At 38.1% G+C, this 22,500-nt stretch overlaps 2 protein-coding genes across 4 annotated transcripts in view; both read left to right on the top strand.

Moving 5' to 3' along the window:
* The window catches only part of LOC133656444 (inactive all-trans-retinol 13,14-reductase-like), a 9,994-nt gene extending 7,537 nt beyond the window's left edge, over positions 1-2,457 (top strand). Inside the window, exon 8 of the mRNA XM_062057524.1 lies at positions 2,436-2,457. Coding sequence (XP_061913508.1) covers positions 2,436-2,457 — 22 coding nt within the window. The remainder of the gene's footprint in view (positions 1-2,435) is intronic.
* Positions 2,458-3,018: 561 nt separating this feature from the next.
* Positions 3,019-22,500, top strand: part of LOC133656294 (protein TANC2-like) — a 132,685-nt gene continuing 113,203 nt past the window's right edge. For all 3 annotated transcript variants that reach the window (XM_062057302.1, XM_062057303.1, XM_062057304.1), the window contains exon 1: positions 3,019-3,182. In XM_062057302.1, coding sequence (XP_061913286.1) covers positions 3,062-3,182 — 121 coding nt within the window. In that variant the 5' untranslated portion in view covers positions 3,019-3,061. The remainder of the gene's footprint in view (positions 3,183-22,500) is intronic.

Here is a 22,500-nt window from a genome sequence, read left to right on the forward strand (position 1 = left end):
GATCTTTGACTGCAGTTTTGGAGGACCTCCTGCGGAAAAATAAAACTTTAAAAACATCAGAGTGCTCCTGTTGCATAGAGGATCTTTGACTGCAGTTTTTGGAGGACCTCCTGCGGAAAAAACAACACTTGTCAAAGATCCTCTATATGACGGGGACACTTTGCTGTTTCTGTCATATAGGATCTTTGACAAGTGTCACACGGTCTTTAAAAACGGCACAGTGCTCCTGTCGCATAGAGGATCTTTGACTGCAGTTTTAAAGGACCTCCAAAAACAACACTTGTCAAAGATCCTCTATATGACAGAAACACCTTTGTGCCCCTGTCACGTAGAGGATCTTTGACTGCAGTTTTGAGGACCTCCCGCAAAAAAAAACAACAACAAAAAACACTTGTCAAAGATCCTCTATATGACAGGGACACTTTAGAGGATCTTTGATAAGTATCACACGGTCTTTAAAAACGGCACAGTGCTCCTGTCGCAAAAAGGATCTTTGACTGCAGTTTTTTAGGACCTCCCAAAAACAGCACTTGTCAAAGATCCTCTATATGACAGAAACACCTTTGTGCTCCTGTCACATAGAGGATCTTTGACTGCAGTTTTGAGGACCTCCCGCAAAAAAAAAAAAAAAACACCTGTCAAAGATCCTCTATATGACAGGGACACTTTGCTGTTTCTGTCACATAGAGGATCTTTGACAGTCATTTTGAGGACCTCCTGCAAAAAAAAAAAACACATGTCAAAGATCCTTTATGACAGTTTTGAGGACCTCTCGCAAAAAAATAACACTATAAAAACAGCAGAAAGCTCCTGTTGCATAGATGATCTTTGACTGCAGTTTTGAGGACCTCCCGCAAAAAAAAAAAAAAAACACCTGTCAAAGATCCTCTATATGACAGGGACACTTTGCTGTTTCTGTCACATAGAGGATCTTTGACAGTCATTTTGAGGACCTCCTGCAAAAAAAAAAAACACATGTCAAAGATCCTTTATGACAGTTTTGAGGACCTCTCGCAAAAAAATAACACTATAAAAACAGCAGAAAGCTCCTGTTGCATAGATGATCTTTGACTGCAGTTTTGAGGACCTCCCGCAAAAAAAAAAAAAAAACACTTGTCAAAGATCCTCTATATGACGGGGGCACTTTGCTGTTTCTGTCACATAGAGGATCTTTGACAGTCATTTTGAGGACCTCCTGCAAAAAAAACCCACATGTCAAAGATCCTATATGACAGTTTTGAGGACCTCTCGCCAAAAAAAAAAAAAAAACACTTGTCAAAGATCCTCTATATGTCAGAAATAGCAAAGTGCTCCTGTCACATAGAGGATCTTTGACTGCAGTTTTGAGAGCCTCCTGCAGAAAAATAACACTATAAAAACAGCAGAGTGCTCCTGTCGCATAGAGGATCTTTGACTGCAGTTTTGGAGGACCTCCTGCAGAAAAAACAACACTTGTCAAAGATCCTCTATATGACGGGGACACTTTGCTGTTTCTGTCATATAGGATCTTTGACAAGTGTCACCAGGTCTTTAAAAACGGCACAGTGCTCCTGTCGCATAGAGGATCTTTGACTGCAGTTTTAAAGGACCTCCCAAAAACAACACTTGTCAAAGATCCTCTATATGACAGGGGCACTTTGCTGTTTCTGTCACATAGAGGATCTTTGACAGTCATTTTGAGGACCTCCTGCAAAAAAAACCACATGTCAAAGATCCTATATGACAGTTTTGAGGACCTCTCGCAAAAAAAAAACACTTGTCAAAGATCCTCTATATGTCAGAAATAGCAAAGTGCCCCTGTCACATAGAGGATCTTTGACTGCAGTTTTGGAGGACCTCCTGCAGAAAAAACAACACTTGTCAAAGATCCTCTATATGACGGGGACACTTTGCTGTTTCTGTCGTATAGGATCTTTGACAAGTGTCACTAGGTCTTTAAAAACGTCACAGTGCTCCTGTCGCATAGAGGATCTTTGACTGCAGAGGACCTCCTGCAGAAAAAACACATGTCAAAGATCCTATATGACAGTTTTGAGGACCTCTCGCAAAAAAATAACACTATAAAAACAGCAGAAAGCTCCTGTCGCATAGAGGATCTTTGACTGCAGTTTTGAGGACCTCCCGCAAAAAAAAAAAAAAAAAAACACTTGTCAAAGATCCTCTATATGACAGGGACACTTTGCTGTTTCTGTCACATAGAGGATCTTTGACAGTCATTTTGAGGACCTCCTGCAAAAAAAAAACACATGTCAAAGATCCTTTATATAGCAGTTTTGAGGACCTCCCACAAAAAAAAGAACACTTTAAAAACAGCAGAGTGCTCCTGTCGCATAGAGGATCTTTGACTGCAGTTTTGGAGGACCTCCTGCAGAAAAAACAACACTTGTCAAAGATCCTCTATATGACGGGAACACTTTGCTGTTTCTGTCATATAGGATCTTTGACAAGTGTCACTAGGTCTTTAAAAACGTCACAGTGCTCCTGTCGCATAGAGGATCTTTGACTGCAGAGGACCTCCTGCAGAAAAACAACACTTGTCAAAGATCCTCTATATGACAGGGGCACTTTGCTGTTTCTGTCACATAGAGGATCTTCGACAGTCATTTTGAGGACCTCCTGCAAGAAAAAAAAAACACATGTCAAAGATCCTTTATATAGCAGTTTTGAGGACCTCCCACAAAAAAAAATAACACTTTAAAAACAGCAGAGTGCTCCTGTCGCATAGAGGATCTTTGACTGCAGTTTTGAGGACCTCCCGCAAAAAAAGAACACTTTAAAAACAGCAGAGTGCTCGTGTCGCATAGAGGATCTTTGACTGCAGTTTTGGAGGACCTCCTGCAGAAAAAACAACACTTGTCAAAGATCCTCTATATGACAGGGGCACTTTGCTGTTTCTGTCGTATAGGATCTTTGACAAGTATCACACGGTCTTTAAAAAACGTCACAGTGCTCCTGTCGCATAGAGGATCTTTGACTGGGGTTATTTTGTCCTCTTGGTGACTCCCGTCCTGCAGGTGGCAGTGTGGACAGCGACTGTGCCTTCGAGGGAGACCACGCCTCCATGGCGGAGGGCGTGCAGCATGTTCGCATGATGGAGGGCGTGTCGCGCTCGCTGCCCTCCTCGCCGCTGCTGGCACATCAGGCGCTCGCCGTCCGCCTGCACACCGTCAACAAGCTGGCGGGTAAGCCGCACCGTGACTCGACATCTTTTCTCTCTCTCTGTGTGTGTGTGTGTGTGTGTGTGTGTGTGTGTGTGTGTGTGTGTGTGTGTGTGTGTGTGTGTGTGTGTGTGTGTGTGTGTGTGTGTGTGTGTGTGTGTGTGTGTGAACTTGCTGCTTGTGATGGCTCCATGAGGCGTAGTACCACAGTTGGCCACCAGGGTGCAGCAGCCCACACTGATGATGCAACACCTCCTGTGATGTGTTCCACTTGAAAGTGAATGTGTGCGTGTGACGTCACGTCAGGCCCAAACAGGAAGTGCGGGTGACGTCACGTCAGGCCCAAACAGGAAGTGCGGGTGACGTCACGTCAGGCCCAAACAGGAAGTGCGGGTGACGTCACGTCAGGCCCAAACAGGAAGTGCGTGTGACGTCACGTCAGGCCCAAACAGGAAGTGCGGGTGACGTCATCTGAATGGACTAAAGTATCGGGACATGTTTCCGATGTGCGGCCTGTTTTTTTTTTCCAATTTATTTTCAGCAGGTTGTCAAACTTGAAGGAATTGAGGACTATGATGTATGTTGTTTAGTGCTGCCATTTTTAGTCAGATTCATCACACTTAAATTTGGATTAATCATGATTAATCACAGTGAATTAGTTGATTACATAATTTTATTCAACCTAAGAAAAAGACCCCAATATTTAAAATAAATGCTAAGTTATTACCAGAATGTTATAGAAAAACATTTGTTAAGATTAAAAAAAAAAAAAAAAAATCAGATTAATCACACTTGAATTTGGATTAATCATGATTAATCACAGTGAATTACTTGATTACATAATTTTATTTAACCTAAGAAAAGACCCCAATATTTTAGAAGAGATGCAAATTTATTACCAGAATGTTACATTTTTTTTTTTTTAAAGATTTTTAAAAAATCAAGTTAATAACTCTTGAATTTGGATTAATCATGATTAATCACAGTGAATTACTTGCTTACATAATTTTATTCAACCTAAGAAAAAGACCCAATATTTAAAATAAATACTAAGTTATTACCAGAATGTTATAGAAAAACATTTGTTAAGATTAGAAAAATAAAAAAATCAGATTAATCACACTTGAATTTGGATTAATCATGATTAATCACAGTGAATTACTTGATTACATAATTTTATTTAACCCAAGAAAATACCCCAATATTTTAGAAGAGATGCAAATTTATTACCAGAACGTTATATCATTTAAAAACAAAAATCTAATTAATCACACTTGAATTTGAATTAATCATGATTAGTCACAGTAAATTACTTGCTTACATAATTTAAAAAATAAACTAAAAAAGACCCCAATATTTTAAAACAAATGCTAATTTATTTTTTACGATTTAAAAAAAAAATTAAATTAATCACACTTGAATTTGGATTAAACGTGATTAATCTCAGGAAATTACTTCCTTACATAATTTAAAATAACCTAAAAAAAGACCCCAATATTTTAAACAAATGCAAATGTATTTTTTTTTTTTTTACCAATTTTTAAAATCAGATTAATTACACTTAAATTTGTATTAATCATGATTAATCACAGTAAATTGTTTTTTAAATAATTTAAAATAACTTTAAAAAAAAGACCCAAATATGTTTAGACAAAGCAAATTTATTTTTTAATTTTTTTTTATTAAATTAGATTAATCACACTTAAATTTGGATTAATCATGATTAATCACAGTAAATTACTTGCTTACATAATTTAACAATAACCTAAAAAAGACCTCAATATTTTAAAACAAATGCAAATGTATTTTTTATGATTTCTTTTAAATTAGATTAATCACACTTAAATTTGGATTAATCATGATTAATCACAGTGAATTACTTGATTACATAATTTTATTTAACCTAAAAAAAGACCCCAATATTTTAGAAGAGATGCAAATTTATTACCAGAATGTTACATCTTTTTTTTAAAAAGATTTAAAAAAAAATCAAATTAATAACTCTTGAATTTGGATTAATCATGATTAATCACAGTGAATTACTTGATTACATAATTTTATTTAACCTAAGAAAAGACCCCAATATTTTAGAAGAGATGCAAATTTATTACCAGAATGTTACATCATTTTTTTTCAAAGATTTAAAAAAAATCAAGTTAATAACTCTTGAATTTGGATTAATCATGATTAATCACAGTGAATTACTTGATTACATAATTTTATTTAACCTAAGAAAATTCCCCAATATTTTAGAAGAGATGCAAATTTATTACCAGAATGTTATATCTTTTTTTTTTAAAGATTTTTTTTAAAATCACATTAATAACTCTTGAATTTGGATTAATCATGATTAATCACAGTGAATTACTTCATTACATCATTTTATTTAACCTAAGAAAAGACCTCAATATTTTAGAAGAGATGCAAATTTATTACCAGAATGTTACATCTTTTTTTTAAAAAGATTTTTAAAAAAATCAAATGAATAACTCTTGAATTTGGATTAATCATGATTAATCACAGTGAATTACTTGATTACATACTTTTATTTAACCTAAGAAAATTCCCCAATATTTTAGAAGAGATGCAAATTTATTACCAGAATGTTACATCTTGTTTTTTTTTAAAGATTTTTTTAAAAATCAAATTAATAACTCTTCCATTTGGATTAATCATGATTAATCACAGTGAATTACTTGATTACATAATTTTATTTAACCCTAAGAAAAGACCCCAATATTTTAGAAGGGATGCAAATTTATTACCAGAATGTTACATCTTTTTTTTAAAAAGATTTTTAAAAAAATCAAATTAATAACTCTTGAATTTGGATTAATCATGATTAATCACAGTGAATTACTTGATTACATACTTTTATTTAACCTAAGAAAATTCCCCAATATTTTAGAAGAGATGCAAATTTATTACCAGAATGTTACATTATTTTTTTTAAAAGATTTTTTTTTAAATCAAATTAATAACTCTTGAATTTGGATTAATCATGATTAATCACAGTGAATTACTTGATTACATAATTTTATTTAACCCTAAGAAAAGACCCCAATATTTTAGAAGAGATGCAAATTTATTACCAGAATGTTACATCTTTTTTTTAAAAAGATTTTTAAAAAAATCAAATTAATAACTCTTGAATTTGGATTAGTCATGATTAATCACAGTGAATTACTTGATTACATAATTTTATTTAACCTAAGAAAAGACCCCAATATTTTAGAAGAGATGCAAATTTATTACCAGAATGTTACATCATTTTTTTTAAAAGATTTTAAAAAAAATCAAATTAATAACTCTTGAATTTGGATTAATCATGATTAATCACAGTGAATTACTTGATTACATAATTTTATTTAACCCAAGAAAAGACCCCAATATTTTAGAAGAGATGCAAATTTATTACCAGAATGTTACATCATTTTTTTAAAAAGATTTTTAAAAAAATCTAATTAATAACTCTTGAATTTGGATTAATCATGATTAATCACAGTGAATTACTTGATTACATAATTTTATTTAACCCAAGAAAAGACCCCAATATTTTAAAACAAGTGCTAATTTATTTTTTATGATTTCTTTTTAATTAGATTAATCACACTTGAATTTGGATTAAACGTGATTAATCTCAGTAAATTACTTCCTTACATAATTTAAAATAACCTAAAAAAAGTCCCCAATATTTTAAACAAATGCAAATGTATTTTTTTTTTTTACCAATTTTTAAAATCAGATTAATTACACTTAAATTTGTATTAATCATGATTAATCACAGTAAATTATTTTTTAAATAATTTAAAATAACTTAAAAAAAGACCCAAATATGTTTAGACAAAGCAAATTTATTTTTTAAGAATTTTGTTTAAATCAAATTAATCACACTTGAATTTGGATTAATCATGATTAATCACAGTACATTACTTGCTTACATAATTTAACAGTAACCTAAAAAAGACCCCAATATTTTAAAACAAATGCAAATTTATGTTTTATGATTTTTTTTAAATTAAATTAATTACACTTGAATTTGGATTAAACGTGATTAATCTCAGTAAATTACTTCCTTACATAATTTAAAATAACCTAAAAAAAGTCCCCAATATTTTAAAACAAATGCAAATGTATTTATTTTTTTACAAATTTTTAAAATCAGATTAATTACACTTAAATTTGTATTAATCATCATTAATCACAGTAAATTGTTTTTTAAATAATTTAAAATAACTTAAAAAAAAGACCCAAATATGTTTAGACAAAGCAAATTTATTTTTTAGAATTTTGTTTAAATCAAATTAATCACACTTGAATTTGGATTAATCGTGATTAATCTCAGTAAATTACTTGCTTACACAGTTTAAATTGACCTAAAAAAGACCCCAATATTTTTAGATTAATGCTAATTTATTAACATAATGTTATAGATTTTTTTTTTTTAGAAGTTTAAAAAAAAAAATCAGATTAATTACACTTGAATTTGGATTAATCGTGATTAATCTCAGTAAATTACTTGTTCACATAATTTAAAATAACCTTAAAAAAAGACCCCACTATTTTAAAACAAATGCAAATTGTTTTATTTTTTTAAACTCATTTTTAAAATCAGATTAATTACACTTAAATGTTAAGATTTTTTTTTAAATTAGATTAATCACATTTAAATTTGGATTAATCATGATTAATCACAGTAAATTACTCGCTTACATAATTAAAATTAACCTAAAAAAGACCCCAATATTTTTAGATAAATGCAAATTTATTAACAGAATGTTATAGATTTTTTTTTCTTCAGATTTTTAAAAAAACAGATTAATCACACTTAAATTTGGATTAATCGTGATTAATCTCAGTAAATTACTTGCTCACACAGTTTAAATTGACCTAAAAAAGACCCCAATATTTTTAGATTAATGCTAATTTATTAACATAATGTTATATAATTTTTTTTTTTAGAAGTTTAAAAAAAAAATCAGATTAATTACACTTGAATTTGGATTAATCGTGATTAATCTCAGTGAATTACTTGTTCACATAATTTAAAATAACCTTAAAAAAGACCCCAATATTTTAAAACAAATGCAAATTGTTTTATTTTTTTTAAACTAATTTTTAAAATCAGATTAATTACACTTAAATGTTAAGATTTTTTTAAAAAATTAGATTAATCACATTTAAATTTGGATTAATCTTGATTAATCACAGTAAATTACTTGCTTACATAATTAAAATGAACCTACAAAAGACCCCAATATTTTTAGATAAATGCAAATTTATTAACAGAATGTTATAGATTTTTTTTTTTCAGATTTTAAAAAAATCAGATTAATCACACTTAAATTTGGATTAATCGTGATTAATCTCAGTAAATTACTTGCTTACACAGTTTAAATTGACCTAAAAAAGACCCCAATATTTTTAGATTAATGCAAATTTATTAACATAATGTTATAGAATTTTTTTTTTTAGAAGTTTAAAAAAAAATATCAGATTAATTACACTTGAATTTGGATTAATCATGATTAATCTCAGTAAATTACTTGTTCACATAATTTAAAATAACCTTAAAAAAAGACCCCAATGTTTTAAAACAAATGCAAATTGTTTTATTTTTTTTAAACTCATTTTTAAAATCAGATTAATTACACTTAAATGTTAAGATTTTTTTTTAAATTAGATTAATCACATTTAAATTGGGATTAATCATGATTAATCACAGTAAATTACTCGCTTACATAATTAAAATTAACCTACAAAAGACCCCAATATTTTTAGATACATTTTATTTTTTTAGATTTTAAAAAAATCAGATTAATCACACTTTAATTTGGATTAATCGTGATTAATCTCAGTAAATTACTTGCTTACATAATTTAAAATAACCCCCCAAAAAAGACCACCATTTTTTTTTAAACACATGCAAATGTATTTGTTTAAGATTGCTTGTGGTGGCCCAGGGATTATTCTCTGCAGGTTTAGTGGCAGGAAGTTACGGCAGTGCTCTAAAGGGTGAGCACGGCTAAGGTGGTGTGGTATTAGCATCACTTACAGTCCACATTGTCCTGACTACGGTCCCTTTTGAAAGAATCCAAAATAGATACTTTTCCTCTTTAATCCACAATTTCCTTATTTTTACTTCCTCAAAGTGCTAACTGAAGAATGTTTGTCCTCTGCCAGCACGCAGGAACTACCTTTCATTTTGTCTCTCTCACCTTTAATCAACCCACCCAGCGTGGAAAGGTCACGTGACCTCCAGTGGCGTGTGACCTGCTGTGTCAGCCCTGGTTGGCCTCGGCCAATCAGAGCTCCTCGCTGACAGGAGCGGGTGTTGTTGACCTTTTACGGAGAATGTTGGAAGTGAGGAGGTTCTTGCCTGGACCCTAACAACGTCGACTTTGTGTTTGAGGAGGTTCTTGCATCAGTCCGTCTTAGATGAGCTCGGGCCCGGCGAAGCGTTTCTGGGTGTTGTTGATAAATGGCTTTGGCTTTGCATAGTAGAGTTTTAACTCGCACTTACAGATGTAGCGACCAACCGTAGTTACTGACAGTGGTTTTCTGAAGTGTTCCTGAGCCCATGTGGTGATATCCTTTACACACTGATGTGGCTTTTTGATGCAGTACCGCCTGAGGGATACTCAGAACTATTGATCCTTTACCAAATACATATAAACATATAAATGACCATGTAGCATCACTTTTAACATTAGTGAACCTTTCCTAAAATATAATGTTAAATAAAAAAACAACTTAATGCCTTCTGCAGCTGGTTCAAAAAAATGTAATTAGCTAAAATGTTAGCATGCTAATGTAAGTATGATAACACAGGAAAAGCTAAAATGGTGGCAAGTATCAAAATCCATGATTTTTAGTTTGAAAAAAAATTAATCAAGCTAAAATACTAGCATAAAAAGTTAGCATGCTAAAATTAGCATGAAAACACAGGAAACGATAGTGCACTTTTAAGATGGCCCCAAGTATCAAAATACACGATTTTTAGCTGTAAACGAATACAATGATAAAAAATGCTAGCATAAAACCTTAGCATGCTAATGTAAGTATGATAACAGGAAAAGTTAGCATACTTCTAAAATGGTGGCAAGTATCAAAATCCATGATTTTTAGGTTGAAAAAAAATGCAACGAGCTAAAGTACTAGCATAAAAGGTTAGCATGCTAACATTAGCATAAACACATTGGAAAAGTTAGTGTACTTTTAAGATGGCCCCAAGTATCAAAATACACTATTTTTAGGTTTAAACGAATAAAATGAGCTAAAATGCCATCTTTCCATGTTAGCATGTTAGCATGCTAGCGTTTTATGTTAGTATTTTAGCTAATTTTATCCATTGGAATCGAAAAACCGTGGATTTTTTTTTACTTGCCGTCATCTTAGAAGTGCGCTAACCTTTCCTACGTTATCACACCTACATTAGCATGCTAACGTTTTATGCTAGCATTTTTGCAAATCTCATTGGTTTGAACCTAAAATAGTATTTTAGCTAATTTTATCCGTTTGAATCTAAAAATCATGGATTTTTTTATTATTGGGTGCCGTCTTAGAAGAATGATTACCTTTCCCATGCTACCATGCGTACATTAGCATGCTAACGTTTTATGCTGGCATTTTTTGCTAACTTTATGCGTTTTAAAACCTTAGCATGCTAACATTGAAAAGTTAGTGTACTTCTAAGATGGCGCCAATGATTACAGGCCACGATTTTTAGGTTCAAACGAATAAAATGAGCTAAAATGCATCTTTGCATGTTAGCATGCTAACATCTTATGTTAGTATTTTAGCTCATTTTATCCATTTGAATCCAAAAATCGTGGATTTTTTTTTTACTTGCCGTCATCTTAGAAGTGCGCCTAACCTTTCCTACGTTATCACACCTACATTAGCATGCTAAAGTTTTATGCTAGCAATTTTGCAAATCTTATTGGGTTTGAACCTAAAATAGTATTTTAGCTAATTTTATCCGTTTGAATCTAAAAAATCATGGATTTTTTTATTACTGGGTGCCGTCTTAGAAGAATGATTACCTTTCCCATGCTACCATGCGTACATTAGCATGCTAACGTTTTATGCTAGCATTTTTGCTTAACTTTATGCGTTTTAAAACCTTAGCATGCTAACATTGGAAAAGTTAGTGTACTTCTAAGATGGCACCAATGATTACAGGCCACGATTTTTAGGTTAAACGAATAAAATGAGCTAAAATGCCATGTTAGCATGCTAAAATTTTATGTTAGTATTTTAGCTCATTTTATCCATTTGAATCTAAAAACCGTGGATTTTTTTTTACTTGCCGTCATCTTAGAAGTGCGCTAACCTTTCCTACGTTATCACACCTACATTAGCATGCTAACGTTTCATGCTAGCATTTTTGCAAATCTTATGGGTTTTAACCTAAAATAGTATTTTAGCTAATTTTATCCGTTTGAATCTAAAAATCATGGATTTTTTTTATTACTGGGTGCCGTCTTAGAAGAATGATTACCTTTCCCATGCTACCATGCGTACATTAGCATGCTAACATTTTATGCTGGCATTTTGCTTAACTTTATGAGTTTTAAAACCTTAGCATGCTAACATTGGAAAAGTTAGTGTACTTCTAAGATGGCGCCAATGATTACAGGCCACGATTTTTAGGTTCAAACGAATAAAATGAGCTAAAATGCCATCTTTGCATGTTAGCATGCTAACATTTTATGTTAGTATTTTAGCTAATTTTATCCATTTGAATCCAAAAACCGTGGATTTTTTTTACTTGCCGTCATCTTAGAAGTGCGCTAACCTTTCCTACGTTATCACACCTACATTAGCATGCTAACGTTTCATGCTAGCATTTTTGCAAATCTTACTGGGTTTGAACCTAAAATAGTATTTTAGCTAATTTTATCCGTTTGAATCTAAAAAATCAGGGATTTTTTTAATACTGGTGCCGTCTTAGAAGAATGATTACCTTTCCCATGCTACCATGCGTACATTAGCATGCTAACGTTTTATGCTGGCATTTTTGCTTAACTTTACGCGTTTTAAAACCTTAGCATGCTAACATTGGAAAAGTTAGTGTACTTCTAAGATGGCGCCAATGATTACAGGCCACGATTTTTAGGTTTAAACGAATAAAATGAGCTAAAATGCCATCTTTGCATGTTAGCATGCTAACATTTTACGTTAGTATTTTAGCTAATTTTAGCCATTTGAATCCAAAACTCGTGGATTTTTTTTTACTTGCCGTCATCTTAGAAGTGCGCTAACCTTTCCTATGTTATCACACCTACATTAGCATGCTAACGTTTTATGCTAGCATTTTGGCAAATCTTATTTGGTTTGAACCTAAAATAGTATTTTAGCTAATTTTATCCGTTTGAATCTAAAAATCATGGATTTTTTTTATTACTGGGTGCCGTCTTAGAAGAATGATTACCTTTCCCATGCTATCATGCATACATTAGCATGCTAACATTTTATGCTAGCATTTTTGCAAATCTCATTGATTTGAACCTAAAATAGTATTTTAGCTAATTTTATCCGTTTTAATCTAAAAATCATGGATTTTTTTATTACTGGGTGCCGTCTTAGAAGAATGATTACCTTTCCCATGCTACCATCTGTACATTAGCACGCTAACGTTTTATGCTGGCATTTTTGCTTAACTTTACGCGTTTTAAAACCTTAGCATGCTAACATTGGACAAGTTAGTGTACTTCTAAGATGGCGCCAATGATTACAGGCCACAATTTTTAGGTTTAAACGAATAAAATGAGCTAAAATGCCATGTTAGCATGCTAAAATTTGATGTTAGTATTTCAGCTAATTTTATCCAGTTGAATCCAGAACTTGTGGATATTTTTTTTACTTGCCGTCATCTTAGAAGTGCGCTAACCTTTCCTACGTTATTACACCTACATTAGCATGCTAACGTTTCATGCTAGCATTTTTGCAAATCTTATTGGGTTTGAACCTAGAAATAGTATTTTAGCAAATTTTATCCGTTTGAATCTAAAAATCATGGATTTTTTTATTACCGGGTGCCGTCTTAGAAGAATGATTACCTTTCCCATGCTGCCATGCGTACATTAGCATGCTAACGTTTCATGCTGGCATTTTTGCTTAACTTTACGCGTTTCAAAACGTTAGCGTGCTAAGGTAAACGTGACAACACGGGAAGAGTTAGCATACTTCGGAGACAGATTCAAACCAATAAAAATAGAGAAATGCTAGTATGTTACGTTAGCATGCTAATGTGAACATGCTAACGTTAAGCAACTTGCCCAGATGTTTACTGACATATTTTATGTTTAATGACTTTTCTCGGCTGCAAATATGACTTATCGGCCTGATAATCGGTATCAGTATCGGGCCACGTAAAGATGGCTGCACTCTGAAGGGTAAAAGAGCGTTTTTTCTTGAAAACAAACGACTCCTTCCTGCTCGCCATCCCGCGTGTGCGTCTCTCCCGTCATCATCCAAACACTCCTCCCTCCCTCCCTCCCTCCCTCCCTTCTTTTTCTCTCTCTCTCTCTCTCCATTCCCACCCTTCCTCCCTCCCCCTCCTTTTCTGCTCGCTGGTTGCCACGACAACAGCAGCACTGCGCCATTCATCCGTCGGAGACCTGAGCTCGCCTTCCTTCTCTCCGCCGTCCGTAGACGTGACATCGCTGGCGGGACACGCGGTGGCGTCCATCAGGCGGCGACCGCTATTCCTTTCCTTTTTTTTTTCTTCTGTCCCTTCGCCCGTCCTCTCTCTCTCTCCCCGGGCGCGGGGCGAACGAAGGTTACCCGCTCGCCAGGCGGGTGTCACCTCTGCTGCGCCCTCCCGTTCCCCGGAGACGCCGTCCCCCTCGCTCCTCCCCCTCGCCTCGCCGCCGTATCGCTTACTGGAGTGCAGCATCAGCACCCCAACCCTGAGGACACCACCCCCCCTTCCCCCCCCCGCCCGCCCGCCGGCCCCCTCTTCCCCGCGTGCCGCCCCTCCTCCCTGTTTCTGGATGAGCCGCCGCTCCAGGAGGACCGCCGCCGTCGCACGCCAGCCTGTGGGACTGCGCTTTTGGTGAGCCCCGCCACGCCCTCTCTCCACACTTAAGTCTCCGCCCACTGAGGTGAGGCCGCCGGGGTCACGTGACGCTCGGGAAGTGATTCCATGCACTCGTCGGCGGGCGCTAACGACGCTAATGACGCTAACGTAGGCGCTGTGAATCAAGTGCTTTGATAACGTAAGTGTTCTGCTGCGGATCGTGCGTCGGCGTGGGTGAGCGTTCGATTGTCCTTCTAGTGTGTGTGTGTGTGTGAGTGTGTGTGTGTGTGTGTGTGTGTGTGTGTGTGTGTGCGTGTGCGTGTGTGTGTGTGTGCGTGTGTGTGTGCGTGTGCGTGTGTGTGTGTCTAAGCACAAGCTGTGGGCGATAATGATGTTCCTGTTGTGCATTCGTCTCACTTCTCCATCATCAGACGAGCATACAGAAATAGCTGAAAGTTGTCTGTTGAGTTTTTTTGTTGTTATTGTGGAGGCACACCCCCCCCCCCCCCCCCCCCAAACACACACACACACACACACACACACACACACACACACACACACACACCGCCATCCAGCTTGGCGGCTGCAGGCTGCTCGCCTCCCTGGGGGGGGGGCAGCTGCGCGAACGGAACAAAATGTCTCAATAACAGCAGGCTAACGTCGTCATGGCAGTCTCCGGCCGCGAGAAGTTTGGAGATGCAGCGGTGAAAAAAAAACGCTACGCCCGAAGTTTGTCGGCCGATTGAGAAGTTAGCGCGCTTCTAAGATGGACACCAGTCTCGAAATTCTTGCATTTCAGGTTTGAATGTAATAGGATGTCTGAATGGTTAAAACTAGCTAAAATGCTAGCGTAAAATGTTAGCATGCTAACGTTAGCATGATAGCATAGGAAAAGTTAGCGTACTTCGAAGATGGACACAAGCCTCAAAATCCTTGAATTTCAGGTTTGAATGGTTAAAACTAGCTATAATGTAAGCGTAAAACGTTAGCATGATAGCGTTAGCATGATAACATTAGCATGATAGCATAGGAAAAGTTAGCGTACTTCAAAGATGGACACAAGCCTCAAAATCCTTGAATTTCAGGTTTGAATGGTTAAAATGCTAGCGTAAAACATTAGCATGCTAACATTAGCATGATAGCATAGGAAAAGTTAGCGTACTTCGAAGATGGACACAAGCCTCAAAATCCTTGAATTTCAAGTTTGAATGGTTAAAACTAGCTAAAATGCTGGCGTAAAATGTTAGCATGCTAATGTTAGCATGATAGCATAAGAAAAGTTGGCGTACTCCTAAGATGGACACAAGCCCCAAAAATCCTTGAATTTCAGGTTTGAATGGTTAAAACTAGCTAAAATGGTTGCGTAAAACATTAGCATGCTAACGTTAGCATGATAGCATAGGAAAAGTTAGCGTACTTCGAAGATGGACACAAGCCTCAAAATCCTTGAATTTCAGGTTTGAATGGTTAAAACTAGCTAATTGTTAAAACTAGAGACTTCCAGTCTGAGGCCCTGCAGGCTCCAGTCCAGAAAGATGCAGGTGGTCTCTATAGTGCCTCTGTAGAACGTGGTGAGAATGGGGGGCGGGACCTGTGCTCTTTTTACACGGTGTGTAGGGACCAGGTCATATAGTCAGTTATCTGCACCCCCAGGAACTTGGTGCTGCTTACCATCTCCACCGCTGTGCCGTTGATGTAGAGTGGAGAGTGGCTGGACTGGTGCTTCCTGAAGTCGACGATGATCTCCTTGGTCTCGTCGACGTTCAGGACCAGGTTGTTGGTTCTGCACCAGTCAACCAGATGTTTCACCTCCTCCCTGTAGTCCATGTGGTTGTTGCCGCGGATGAGGCCCACTACTGTCGTGTACTTCACAATGTGGTCAGTAGTGGACCTGGCGCAGCAGTCATGGGTCATCAACGTGGACTCAAGACGCAGCCCTGGGGGGAGCCGGTGCTCAGGGAGATGGCACTGGAGGTGTTGTTGCCCACTCTCACAGATTGGGGTCTGTGTGTGAGGAAGTCAAGCAGCCAGTTGCAAAGGGGGGTACTGAATCCAAGCAGTCACAGATAGATGGTCTGAGGAGCCGAGGTGGGGGCGTGGTGCAGCTATATATGCATGTTTAATATTGCTATACACCATGTCCAATTTGTGAGGAAGTCAAGCAGCCAGTTGCAAAGGGGGGTACTGAATCCAAAGGGGGCCAGTTTGCTCAGCAAGTGCTGCGGGATGATGGTGTTGAATACTGAGCTGAAGTCCAGGAACAACATCCGCACGTGTGTGTCCTTTCCTTCCAGGTGTTCTAAGCTCAGGTGGAGTGCAGAGGAGATGGCGTCCTCTGTGGAGCGGTTAGGGCGATAAGCAAACTGGTATGGGTCGAATGTGGGGGGGAGTCTGGAGACAATATATTCCTTTACCAGCCTCTCCAAGCACTTCATTACGATGGGGGTGAGTGCCACGGGGCGGTAATCATTGAGGGAGGAGATTGTGGGTTTTTTAGGCACTGGAATGGTCGTGGCCGTCTTAAAACATGATGGTACCACAGCCTGGGTCAGTGAGATGTTGAAGATGTCTGTGAGAACCCCAGAAGCAAACTGGTATGGGTCGAATGTGGGGGGAAGTCTGGAGACAATGTATTCCTTTACCAGCCTCTCCAAGCACTTCATTATGATGGGGGTGAGTGCCACGGGGCGGTAATCATTGAGGGAAGAGATTGTGGGTTTTTTAGGCACTGGAATGGTCGTGGCCGTCTTAAAACATGATGGTACCACAGCCTGGGTCAGTGAGATGTTGAAGATCTCTGTGAGAACCCCAGCCAGCTGGTCTGCACATCCTTTAAGCACCTTGCCCGGAATGTCATCAGGTCCCGGTGCTTTCCGGGGGTTCACTCTCCTCAGGGTTTTCCGGACATCCGCTATATCCAGGTTGAGCGGCTGCTCATCAGGGCGAGGGATGGATTTTCTCGCCGGAGTGGTGTTAAGTGCCTCAGACCTTGCAAAGTAGTTGTTAAGGTCGTCTAGGAAGCTGATACTGTTGTCACAGGGACGGGGGGGGGGGGGGGGGGGCGCGGCTTTATAGTCCGTGATGACCTGTATGCCCTGCCACATTCGTCCAGTGTTTGTGGGGTTCTCGAAGTAGTCCTGCACTTTCTGACTGCGAGCACGCTTTGCAACCTTAATGGCACGGTTCAGGTTAGCTCTGGCTGATTCTAATGCCACCATGTCGCCAGACTTGAAAGCCTTGTTCCGAGCCTTCAGCATTGCACGTACCTTTAAAGATTAAAGATACCAATGATTGTCACACACACACTAGATGTGGTGAAATTTGTCCTCTGCATTTGACCCATCCCCTTGGGGAGCAGTGGGCAGCAGCGGCGCCGCGGCCGGGAATCATTTTGGTGACTTAACCCCCAACTCCAACCCATGTTGCTGAGTGCCAAGCAGGGAGGTTATGGGTCCCATTTTTATAGTCTTTGGTTTGACTCGGCTGGGATTTGGACTCCAACCTACCGATCTCAGGGCGCACTGTTCATCCAGGGTTTCTCGTTGGCCCGTGCGGGGATGTTCTTGACCACACTGACATCCTCCATGCACTTCTGAATGTATGCGGACACAGACTCTGCATGCTCCTCCACACGTGTGTGGTGATTTTCGGTGGCGGCCGCCTTGAACACGTCCCAGTCTGTGGTTTCGAAGCAGTCTTGGAATGCTGGCATTGCTCCCTCTGGCCAGGTCCGATCCTACACCTGCTTCGCTGTAGCTTGCTTCCTGATCAGCAGGGGCTTTGTATGCAGGATTTAGCATCACAGATAGATGGTCTGAGGAGCCGAGGTGGGGTCGTGGTGCAGCTATATATCATACTTGCCAACCTTGAGACCTCCAATATCGGGAGGTGGGGGGGGGGGGGCAAGGGTGTGGTTAAGAGGAGAGTATATTTACAGCTAGAATTCACCAAATCAAGCATTTCACACATATATATATGTGTGAAATACTTGACTTTCAGTGAATTCTAGCTATATATATTTATTATTTTATTTTATTATACATATAAATAAAAGACATACTTGAATTTCAGTGTTCTGCAGGCTATCCGGTAGGTGGCAGTATTGTCCTGTTTGAGAGTGTCACAACATTGCTGTTTACGGCAGACGAACTGCTTTACATTAGACTAAACGTGACGTGTGTTGTTACCGCGCTGGGAGGACGTTAATGAAACTGCCCGACGATAAACCCGCATAAGAAACCGGGAACTCTCTCCGCTTGTCGTGCACTCTACTCTCTAAAAGCCGTGGATGTTACGAAGTCATTGGGCAGGCAAGCTGCTAGGAAAGCGGACGTGAGAACGGGCTGTCCCCGCTCAGGTCCGCATTGAGCTGGAGGGGGCGTGGCCTCCAGCTCCGGCTGAATACCGGGAGTTTGTCGGGAGAGGCGCTGAATACCGGGAGAAGGGAGGTTGTCGGGAGAGGCGCTGAATACCGGGAGAAGGGAGGTTGTCGGGAGAGGCGCTGAATACCGGGAGAAGGGAGGTTGTCGGGAGAGGCGCTGAATACCGGGAGAAGGGAGGTTGTCGGGAGAGGCGCTGAATACCGGGAGAAGGGAGGTTGTCGGGAGAGGCGCTGAATACCGGGAGAAGGGAGGTTGTCGGGAGAGGCGCTGAATACCGGGAGAAGGGAGGTTGTCGGGAGAGGCGCTGAATACCGGGATTCTCCCGCTAAAAACGGGAGGGCTGGCAAGTATGCTATATATGCATGTTTAATATTACTATTCACCATGTCCAGCTTGCTTCCACCCCTGGTTGCAAAATTCACATATTGATGGAAATGAGGGACAACAGTTTTCATGTTAGCTTGATTAAAATCCCCTGCCACGATGAAAACTCCCTCCGGATGTGTAGATTGCAGTTCATGGATGGAGCAGTACAAAGTATTCAAAACTTCTTTGGTGTTAGCACTGGGAGGAATGTACACTACTGTGAAGATCATAGCACTGAATTCCTGCATTTCATAGTTAATAGTTCCTACATTGGGAGAGCTGTGACATGAGACTATCTTCCCACTATTGCACCAGTTGTTGTTGGCGTATATATGCAAACACCACCGCCTCGGGATTTACCAGTGAGAGTGCTGCTCCTGTCCGACCGAAACGTAGTTAGCCCCTCGATGCTAACTGCCTCGTCTCGCGTCTTGCATTTAAATCCAGCTTCAGGTAGTCCAGTTTGTTCTCCAGGGAGCGGACGTTTGAAAGCAGGATGGAAGGAAGCGGCGTTCTGTGAGGATTAGCCCTTTAGCTTTGTTGTTAGCCCCGCTCGGCATCCCCGCTTCTGCTTCCGATCACACCGCTTACGTGTCCTCCGTCGACGGTACATGACTCCGCTGCTTCCCAGGCCGCTGGATGTAGCCGGCGTAGAATTTACCGATGCTAGCGAGGAGGTCCAACGTATACGCATCTTTCAGTCCAAAACGGCCCGATCTCTCCACACCCAAAATTGACTGGCGGGCGCAGGAGTATAATAAACACGTCTTTCTGTGGCAGCGTCGGAGAAAGTTGTATGTGTGAACAAACTACGGTGCGTTCAAGGACCGCCGAAATGAGTCGGACAAAACGGCGCTGGCCAAATCCTCCCATCAGAGAATCATGTTTGATATAAACTGTGAGATTTCTAAAAAAATTAGGAAGGTTTTGTCATGTTTGTTCTTTTACACAAAACATTAAAACTAAATATATACATCCCCCTCTTTTTTTATCTTCATACATTTTGGAAAAAGCTCCAGGGAGCCACCAGGGCGGCGCTAGAGTTTCACCAAACATTATATTGTTAGAATCGCTTTGAAACCAGAATCGTGTTGAATTGAGAATCGGTTCTGAATGGAGTCGTCACCCCAGGAATGGGATCAACTGGTCAGGTGCTCAAATGTTCACATTATCTGCTACTCGTTTAACCTTTTGTTTTGTTATTCCCTGAAGTTGTAAACAATAGCAAGAACGACCAACAAATGATTTTGTGAAAAGGATCTTTTCTATTGTCCCAAGCTAGTTTAGTGTCTAGCTTAGCGATTAGCATGCTTGCTCTTCCTGTGTATAGCATGTTTATTCCTCCAGTGATAATATTACTTAGGGCTGTGAATCTTTGGGCACCACCACACCATTCCGTTCTTGGATTCAGGATCGATTATCAATTGAAAACGATTCTTGTTTCAAAATCCCCACTTTTTAAATAATGAACATTGCACCATAAAATAGGTCAACAGTAGGGATGTCCGATAATGGCTTTTTGCCGATATCCGATATTCCGATATTGTCCAACTCTTTAATCACCGATACCGATATCAACCGATACCGATATCAACCGATATATGCAGTCGTGGAATTAACACATTATTATGCCTAATTTGGACAACCAGGTATGGTGAAGATAAGTACTTTTTTTTAAAAATTAGTAAAATAAGATAAATAAATTAAAAACATTTTCTTGAATAAAAAAGAAAGTAAAACAATATAAAAACAGTTACATAGAAACTAGTAATGAATGAAAATGAGTAAAATTAGCTGTTAAAGGTTAGTACTATTAGTGGAGCAGCAGCACGCACAATCATGTGTGCTTACGGACTGTATCCCTTGCAGACTGTATTGATATATATTGATATATAATGTAGGAAGCAGAATATTAATAACAGAAAGAAACAACCCTTTTGTGTGAATGAGTGTAAATGGGGGAGGGAGGTTTTTTGGGTTGCTGCACTAATTGTAAGTGTGTCTTGTGTTTTTTATGTGGATTTAATTTTTTAAAAAAAAACCGATACCGATAATAAAAAAAACGATACCGATCATTTCCGATATTACATTTTAACGCATATATTATCGGACAGCTCTAATCTTACTTTAAAGAAAATTGTTTTTAATAAAATTATGCCCAAACATTAAATAAAGTGGCTGGGCAGGACAGATTTTGGGGAGAAAAAAATAAAAAATAAAAAATAAAAAAATCTTTCATTTTTTTTATTTAAAAAAAAATAAAAAATTTTAAACTGATTTTGAATCGTTACAAATAAGAATTGCGATTAATTCGAAAATCTATATATATATATATATTTTTTTTGACACCCCTAATAATAAATGTTTGGCGTAATGGAGGATTATTGCCTCATAGAGTTGGATGTCTTCCTGTCCTACTTTTCAAAATAAAGGGGACCACAACATTTTTTTTTACTGTTGCCTTTGTTTTAGCAGAATGTAGTAACATATTGTGTCATTTCTCATTCTATTATTTTGTACACATGATGAGGGACAAACTGTAAAAAAATGATTATTAATCTACTTGTTCTTTTACTGTTATTATTTTCTGTTTGAACATGTTCTATCTACACTTCTGTTCAAATGTAATAATCACTTATTCTTCTCTTCTTTCATACTTGACACTAGTTTAGGATGATACCACACATTTAGGTATGGATCCGATACCAAGTAGTTACAAGATCATACATTGGTCATATTCAAAGTTCTTCTTTGTTCTTTGACATATTTTCTGACTTTATAAAAGACAAACAAGACAAAATATTTTGTGGTAATAAAAAATTATCAATTTAATCATTGTATTATCAACTATTGTACTTGGGTATCGTTACAGTGGATGTCTGTGTAGATCCGCCCGTGGCGTTTGTTTACATCGAAGAGTGCTAGCTTGCTGTTAGCGGTGAGCTATTGTATCCTCCTACGGTGTGTAGCTATTCCTCGTCCTCCAGTGATAATGCTACTTATAAGAAACATACTTTATTTGTCGCCATGGAGACCAGGATTAGTGATTTAGAAGTAGCTAAAACACTGTGGAGGGATGTTAGCTGCTAGCTAACGTCTGATGTAAACACAGATACAAGCAGATATCACACTTGTGTGTGATATCATGTGCGATTCAAGCAGTCCTGCAACATGTTTACTTGTGTGTGATATCATGTGCGATACAAGCGGTCCTGCGGCGTGTTTACTTGTGTGTGATATCATGTGCGATACAAGCGGTCCTGCGGCGTGTTTACTTGTGTGTGATATCATGTGCGATACAAGCGGTCCTGCAACATGTTTACTTGTGTGTGATATCATGTGCGATACAAGCGGTCCTGCGGCGTGTTTACTTGTGTGTGATATCATGTGCGATACAAGCGGTCCTGCAACGTGTTTACTTGTGTGTGATATCATGTCCGATACAAGAGGTCCTGCGGCGTGTTTAGTTGTGTGTGATATCATGTGCAATACAAGAGGTCCTGTGGCGTGTTTACTTGTGTGTGATATCATGTCCGATACAAGAGGTCCTGCGGCGTGTTTACTTGTG

This window comes from Entelurus aequoreus, linkage group LG08 (assembly GCF_033978785.1).
Source record: "Entelurus aequoreus isolate RoL-2023_Sb linkage group LG08, RoL_Eaeq_v1.1, whole genome shotgun sequence".
Taxonomy (NCBI): domain Eukaryota; kingdom Metazoa; phylum Chordata; class Actinopteri; order Syngnathiformes; family Syngnathidae; genus Entelurus; species Entelurus aequoreus.